Source organism: Helianthus annuus, chromosome 13 (genome assembly GCF_002127325.2).
Source record: "Helianthus annuus cultivar XRQ/B chromosome 13, HanXRQr2.0-SUNRISE, whole genome shotgun sequence".
Taxonomy (NCBI): Eukaryota; Viridiplantae; Streptophyta; class Magnoliopsida; order Asterales; family Asteraceae; genus Helianthus; species Helianthus annuus.
The window spans coordinates 73,437,507-73,445,432 of NC_035445.2; the positions used below are offsets into that span (position 1 = coordinate 73,437,507).

Sequence of the window (7,926 nt, forward strand, 5' to 3'; positions counted from 1 at the left end):
TTCATCTATCATCAGGAATCAAACACAACTTGGTATCAACATTTCACAAACTTCTTTTGCTTTCCAACACGGGTGGTTTTTAGAAAACCATGCATACCACATTTCGGCAGTGTAAGCTCTGTTTTGGGATGGAACAGGGGTTTTTATAGGGTGAAAAAGTGAAAGTTGATGTTTCAAAGATCTGATGTCTAACATTTGTCCATGTGGCAACCTCTGTTGGGGATAACAGATGACAGTACTTAAGAAACCTCTATTGGAAAGCAACAGAGGTTAGGAATAGTGGAATCAACAGTGGTTGATTTTAGTCTATCAGTGGATAGACATAAGAAGTTATGAACAGTGGCTGATTTTTAGTCTATCAGAGGATAGACATCAGTGGTTATGATAAACAGAGGTTATGAGTACAGAGGATACCTCTTTGTCGAGCCTGTAACGTTCAGCAATCGCTTTATTTTCATTTATTATACAGTATAGATATAGATACAGATACTGTTCTTAAAATCTGATATAAATGGTTGCAATGTTGTTAAAAACTTTCTTTTGTTACCAGTTTTCAGAAAATAGTTCCTATGAACGCTGGAAACATGTTAGTCATAGAAGACAACGGGACTGTAGCAAAATGGCTATCGTTAATAAGTCAATCCCTTAATAAATCATGTAACATCAATTACAGTCCTATAAAGAGAACAAATAGAAATTCATGTTCTTTTGAAAGGAATTGTAGTGGCAGCAGCTCGTTGTTCTTGCAAAGAACGTCCCTTAAAACAACCAATAAATCCTTTCGATCAGAGAGTCGAAGAAGACTTAAGAGCTACAACTGCAACGTTGTCGAGCCTGAAAGAAAGAGTTACGGCAAGGTTGTCGAGCCTGAAAGAAAGACTTAAGAGCTGCAACTGCAACATTGTCGAGCCTGAAAGACTTAAGAGCTGCAACTACAACAATCTTGAAGCCCTAAAATTAAAGAAATGATTAAAAATCATTCACAACCATCAAAAATCATTCACAGCCAACCAACTAACCTGAACTGAGTTTTATACAATGATTAAAAATCATTCACAACCATAAAAAATCTTCGGTCTCCAGCATGGTCCTTCTGCTGTCCCTAACTCTGTCACTTGACTTGTTTAATCTTTCAGTTGACATCATTAATCTTCCTCTTTGATCCGCTGACACCTGTCACATTCACCGTTTGTTGGTTATAAACATATATGTAAGTAGTCAATGTCTAATACTTATATAAGAGATAGCTTGATTATCATACTGCAACAGCATCGGCCATTCCCGACTCCAATAATTCATCACGGGCAGCTTGGTTTAAGTTTGTTGATGCAATTCGTTTAATTTCGCTTTTCAAATTATTCAGATTAGATTTGTACTCTCTTAATTTGGCAAGGAGCATAGCTTTTACGTTTGGTGGCAAGTTTCTTGCTTCAATGTCCATTTTCCGTATCTGGATTAATTATTCACAATAGCGTTGAGTTTTTACCAGATTTCAAACAGAAAAGATGATTCCGAGAGATCCTTTATACATCGCAGGCCATTGTTTCATCCAATAGATCAAAACCTTCAACATTTGAATTCCCATATATGATTTGCAGAGCATATATGATTCGTATTTCTTCATCTCAAGTTCGAATCATAATTTCAAGAAAATGACACTAAGAATCCAAAGTAACTCAAAGCTACCTTCTCAGGATCAACCGGCTCAGCATAAACTCCATAAATATCTTTTCTGTCACAATTCATCCACCGAAAAATCACATAACTCATTAAGTTCAACTATTAAACATTTAAAATTTAAACCAATGATGATACTCACTTTTAAAGCTTATCCAGAATCAACTGAAGAGTCTTTTTATCAGGCATCAGCACTCTCTATGGAACATCCAAAGCTGTCCCTAATCAACATCCAAACAGAACCCTCAACGAACTTCGAAATCCGTTCAGCTATATCACAAACAGGACCCTCAACGAACTTCGGAATCGGTTCAGCAGCTAGAGATTCTTGTCTAGATGAGTCCGTTATTGTTGCATGATCTACCATAGGGGATTGATCATCTGTGGTTGAATCGTTCATGCCTGCTTAATTGAACGGTCTTAGAAATTCCGTTCAGCATTCCTTGAGCTCCACTTTCAGCTAAATAACCGCATATGTTGTTGTCTAAATATTCTACATTGGCACACACAACATGATGTAAATCCCAAAACGAATCCGGATCACAGTGGTTGGTTGTTTTAACCCATAACACCTATTGATTAGGTGTTTGAGATATGAAAAGTTAAGAAGAATCAAAGATGAAGGTGAAGCTAATGGATTAATGAATACAACAAGTGTTGTATTGAATCCAAACAATAAGATTTAACAATAAACCACCTTGGATATCAGATTTGAGCACAAGATCAACACAAGAATGTAACAACACCAATATTCATTGAAGAGCCAAAAGCTTGAGTTTGTTACAAGGCATGAGCTATATATAGGGTGTTCCTGATCAGCCAACAAATTTATAAATTTGCTGGAATCTTATCTACACTAGGTCAGGAACATTACTATTAGATAATTACAAAACAAGCCCTTGCACATTCTAATTAGCTACAAACTACTACTAAACTAATCCAGCACAAGTATCAACGATCTTCAAAAGTTCTAACAATATCCCCCTAGATCGTTGCATACTTGTCTTTTCATTCTTCAGTTGTGGCGGCTGGATTCTCTGTAGCTTGCTTCTTAGGCTCTGTTGGATTTTCTTCGTTAGTTGTTGTTTCTGGTGGTGCCTCGGTCTCAGTTGGTGCTTCCAGAGTGTCTTGAATGATTACAGCTTCACAAATAGGTTGGTCCTCCTTAGTGGCCTCATATGTGGATGAGGCCGGAGGTGGTGATGTAGTGGTGGGTTCAGTTGCAGAAGCAGACGTTCCTTCTTTCTTTCGTTCGTGTTTCTTCTTCCTTCTTGCTTCCTTTTTCTTATCTTCCTTTTCGTTCCTCTTCTCAATTTTATCAACCAGATCCAACATTTTCCTTTTCAAATTCCAGGCTCGCTCCACCGCTCTCTGAAATAACGCTGCCTCCTCCATGTTTGCGTTACCCGCTCCCACGTTTATACGACTAGCGTTTAATATTGTCAGATCTGAGAGCCCGAACATAAAGACATCCATCGGATCCAGAATACGAATATCTACATTTTCATTGGATCTTATTACAGCTTCACCGGTCCTGCTGTCGTAAAACCATTTCTTAAAATTGTTGAGGGCGACAGGAACTTCTTCTGGGAGCTTGATCCTCGTGACAACTTTGGCTGGGTTGATCACCCACGTCACTTTTCCCTTTCCGGTTACTGGATCAATGGTTGTTTTTGAGACTCTGCGTCTTGGACGCTGTGGAGTATGATTCGGGAAACCCTTGTTACATTCTTTGGCAATTGTTCGTTCGAAATCCCTCCCGATTCCTCTTTCTTCATGGTTCAGTATGTCTAGTCGACCAAGTTCCCGTAGATCCCACCTAGGAAGGGTGAAAAGATCAAATCCGGTTTGGAAATACTGGATTACTCCACCACGTCTTTTCACCACGAACATTCCTCGAAGATTATCATACATCCAACTGATGATCTTATCTGTAGCTTCAGTCTTTTCCACTGTTATTACTTGATAGAAGTCTGGGAGTCGTTCCATCTCCTTCTTGAACCATTCAGGGTGCTCAGGAGCGAATGTTTTTCCATTCTCTTGTTCATAGAGAACTTCGTCTTCAAGACCCCATTCAAGAAACTTTGCTGGCATATCATCCCGATCCACAGCCTCTTCATCACTTTCGTTTCCCTCCGATACTTTGTCGACCGACTCCAAACGCTTTTTCTTTGCTTCAGCCTCCTTTTCCTTTCGAGCTGTTTCTTCTGCTATGAAAGCATCGAAGTCAAAGATTTATTCGAAGGTGAACATGGGCTTGACTTTCATTTTCTCACACATATTTTGCATCATTCTATACATTTTCTCCAATCCTGCTTGCTGAAATCTGATGAATTTGGACTGCTTGGCCATGTATGCAGTCATTTCTTTGTTTTTCTTCCTCTGATCCTTGATCTTTTCCCTCAGAATGTTCGTGTCATTCACTTGATTCTTTAGGAGACAGATTTCTTTGGCGACTGACGGCCCGGTGTCTTTGATCAGCTTGTCATAGAGTTCTTGAAAGGGACGAACTCTCTGTGGAGGTACTGGAGGCCTTGAAATCCTTGTTGGCTTCACAGGGGACACTTTAGAAGGGCCTTGACTTGCTGGGACCTCGTCAGGATCAACAAGTAAGGTGTCAACAAATTCATTCATTCTTTGAACTTCCTCAGGCACCGTCTCTGGTCTTTCTGAGGATGATATCTCTTTTCGCTTCAACTTCTTTTCTCTTTGCTCCTTTTCTTGCAAGGCATGAATCGCTTTTAAATCTTTAATGTGCTGGCGTTGTTCTTCTGACTCGCCCGCCCTTATGCCTGCCTCCATAAATCGTTCAGTGCTTTCCGACGCCCTCTTCTTTTTGGGTGGAATGTCTTCAGCCGCTTGTTTTTCTTTCCTTTTTCCTTTAGCTCGTTCTTCTTTTGTGGCTGCTTCGGCTTGAGCTTGAGCAACTCGCTGTTGTTTTTCTCGAACAACTTCTTTGTACCTTTTATAAGCCTCCTTGACTATTGGTAATCTCTCTGCTCGGTACATCCAATCATGCAACAACACCCATTCATTGGTCTTTATCTCAGTGTACTGACGGCTAGTGGGGACGTGGAACTTGTAAACATTTCCATCGTTCGGTAGATCCTTGTGTTGATCATTGATAAGCATCTGAATGAATCTTGGATACATCGCCCACGTAGCTCCACTTGCATTTTCAAGCATATACTTGAATATTAATCCAGAGAGATTAAACTTCTGATTAAGACATAAATTCAGCATAGCTGCCGACCATTCCAAGTTCAAACCATTGAAACCACCCTTTCTGTGAGCCAAACTCATAGAAATAACATGAACAATGAATCTCCAATCTCTGGTGAGTCCTCCTCTCTTGATCTCTTTCTTATGACTGAAATCTCCAGCGTAGCCCATTCCTCGAAAACCATCAAGAATGTCATCTTTGCTCATGCTTAACGGATCTTGATCATTGTCTAGCAGCTTCAGAACCTGACGGATCCTGTCTTCAGTCACTTCTACTCTTTTGTTGCGAACCGTTGACACTATCCCTCTTTTGTTGTTGATGGTTTCTGCTTTTGCGTTTTCCCAGAATTCTTGTATGTGAATGTTGTAAACCTTAACTGCTGTTTCCACAGCATAACCGATTCTGCTGGAACGTACCCATCTACTCACATCTTCAAAATCTGAAGGCACTTCATCCAGGTTGATGCTTTGATTATGTTTCAACGTTTTATCCCACTCGAGAATCTTCACCATACTGCACATGGCACGCAAAACGAGGCAAGTTAGAACAGAGAATGTACACATGAAACTATGCACAAAACAGTATTTACAGATCTTAGACACAATTAAATTAAAAAATAAAGATAAGAAATTTGACTTAATATCGCTGCCAGGTCATGTGATATCTTCGCTGGCACTGGTTATCGAGATTGGACACTATATCATCAACATAGATTTATCATCGCTGACTAGTCTAAGTTCGCTAGCGAACATAGCGATGACAAGGTCTCATTTCGGAAACGACCTGCCAGCGAAGACACTAGACTATATCGCTACCCGGGCGATTTAGACTATGTGGCTGGATGCTCGAACTCGCGTTCGAGACTTTTGATCGTCGCTGTCATCGCTGATGAACCAAACCGATTAGTCACAGCATCTTCGCCAAGTTCGCTAGCGATCAGATTTAGCTTAGACTGTAACTCACTCAGATCATGTGCTAAATTCGCTAGCGAACATAGCGATGACAAGGTTACTTTTTCCGGAAACGATCTACCAGCGAAGACAACAGACTAAATCGATACACGAGCGAATTAGTCTATTTTGCTGGGTGCTCGAACTCGCCTTCGAGACTTTTGATCTTCCCTACTTAAGTTCGCTATCTTCGCTACATTCATCATTAAAATCGCTGGCACCATATTTTTCTTCAAAAATCCTTCTAAAACCCTTTAACTGTTCAAGTTTTAATCGATCAATCATGAGTTTTGCACAAATCTAAACTTATGCAGTCATTTTAATGTCGGATTCACTTGGTTTTACACTTGTATCATCTAACATGACTTAACAAATTTGTTATAAAACAATAACAACCAAAACCCACACCAAAAACCCACACAATGTTTGAATCCTTAACCATTGATCCGAATAAGGAAGACGTGAAATCGATAACAGAATGAATGATAAACTGTAACATACCTGATGATCTTGATTGAAAATAAATCTTGTGTTGATTTTATTTGAGTGTCCGTATATGCACTAGAGAGAAGATGAAAACCGATTTGTGAAGAGTTTGAAAAGTTTGAAAATATAACCGACGGTAAAAAAAATATCTATATATATACGAATTTTAATAACCAGCGAAATTATAATTTCGCTGGTATCTTAATTTCGCCGCCAAGTGTTAGATTTCAAACAATTTTAATTTCGCTCGTTGATTTCAAACTTTCTCGTAAAACGTGCCCATTTTTGTTTAAAATATTGTTTATTTCGAAATATTTACCATCTTGCTAAAAATTGGGTCATTTTGACTCCGAACTTCAAATTTCTTGCTTTGGGAGATTCCATTTAATGCAAATTTTCTTGAAATATCCGATGCTCATCGAACTTTCCTGCAGAAGATCATATTGCCAACACTCGCGAAATTCTTAATATATTATTATTATTATTATTATTATTATTATTATTATTATTATTATTATTATTATTATTATTATTATTATTATTATTATTATTATTTTACTAACCAGGGCACAAGAAAAACTGCCAGTATGTTTGTCCACTTAAATCCATGCATCCTTCTTTCAACATGCCTTCGAAGAGCGTTTTTATCATGCTTTCGGTAATATTGACAAGTCTTCGATGGCCCCCACACAAGCTATTGAGAATAGAATCATTACGCCCTCGTGAGTCCCACATCAGGACATACCCCCGCGATCAAGGTATGCACAAAGATTCCTCATAACGGGTGAGTATATTGGTTTCATTCTCTTCAATGATAGAACGAAGATCAGGTCTGTACTTTCGTACAACAGAGATCCCAAGAGCTATCGAGGGTTAAGATAGATAGTTCGGTGAACAGGTCAGTACCACCGTACAGCAGAGTTACCAAACTAATCTATCAAAGGATTTTGGCCAAAGATGGCACTTATTGTGGATTTTGGCCAAAAATGGCGCTTATTAGGAAGGGTTTGGCCTTTTTTTTGTTGTTTTTTTAAGGCACTTATTATTAAAAGAATATCATAGCGTCTAGGTCAGCATGTATCTGGATGCAGCAGAAGAACGACTATGATATCCTCCGAATGAAATACCAATATAAAGACCCGAAATCTCAGATTTTGGCAATCTATCAACGCAAGATTCAAGACCATTAAGCCATATGCCGCAACATGTTACCCACTGAGATGCGTAATGCCTGAGAAAAGCCAGAATTCTTGTGTAGACATTATGTTTTGCTCCCTAACAGCAGTTTACTCGTCGGTGTTGCTGAATCTACCGACACGTCGTTGCTTGGTACCCTGATTTCCTTTTGTTTTCTGTGCTTGCAAGAAATGACAAAGTGTTAGCAATTTTCTATCACTTCCTCTAGCAGGGGTCAGACATAAGCATTCGTTTTTTGGATTTTCTGAATATATCCCCCCTAAAATCTTTATTTTCGTGAGTCCATTTCCCGAAAATAAAATTTTAATAAAAAATCTTTTTGGTGAGCAACGCTTTCCAATACTTGTTTTACTTTCAACAAACGTTATTTTTTTTTTTAACAAAAATTGATCA

The 7,926-nt window shown here is 38.8% G+C and overlaps 1 protein-coding gene across 1 annotated transcript; it reads right to left on the reverse strand.

Annotated features, from left to right (window-relative positions):
- Positions 1-1,053: 1,053 nt before the first annotated feature.
- LOC110875179 (vesicle transport v-SNARE 13) lies at positions 1,054-1,444 on the reverse strand. The gene is made up of 2 exons (XM_022123378.2): positions 1,262-1,444; positions 1,054-1,173 (listed from the first exon to the last, which is right to left on the reverse strand). The coding sequence occupies exons 1-2, from the start codon at positions 1,439-1,441 to the stop codon at positions 1,054-1,056; spliced, it is 300 nt and encodes a 99-aa protein (XP_021979070.1). The 5' UTR covers positions 1,442-1,444.
- Between the last annotated feature and the right edge of the window lie 6,482 nt (positions 1,445-7,926).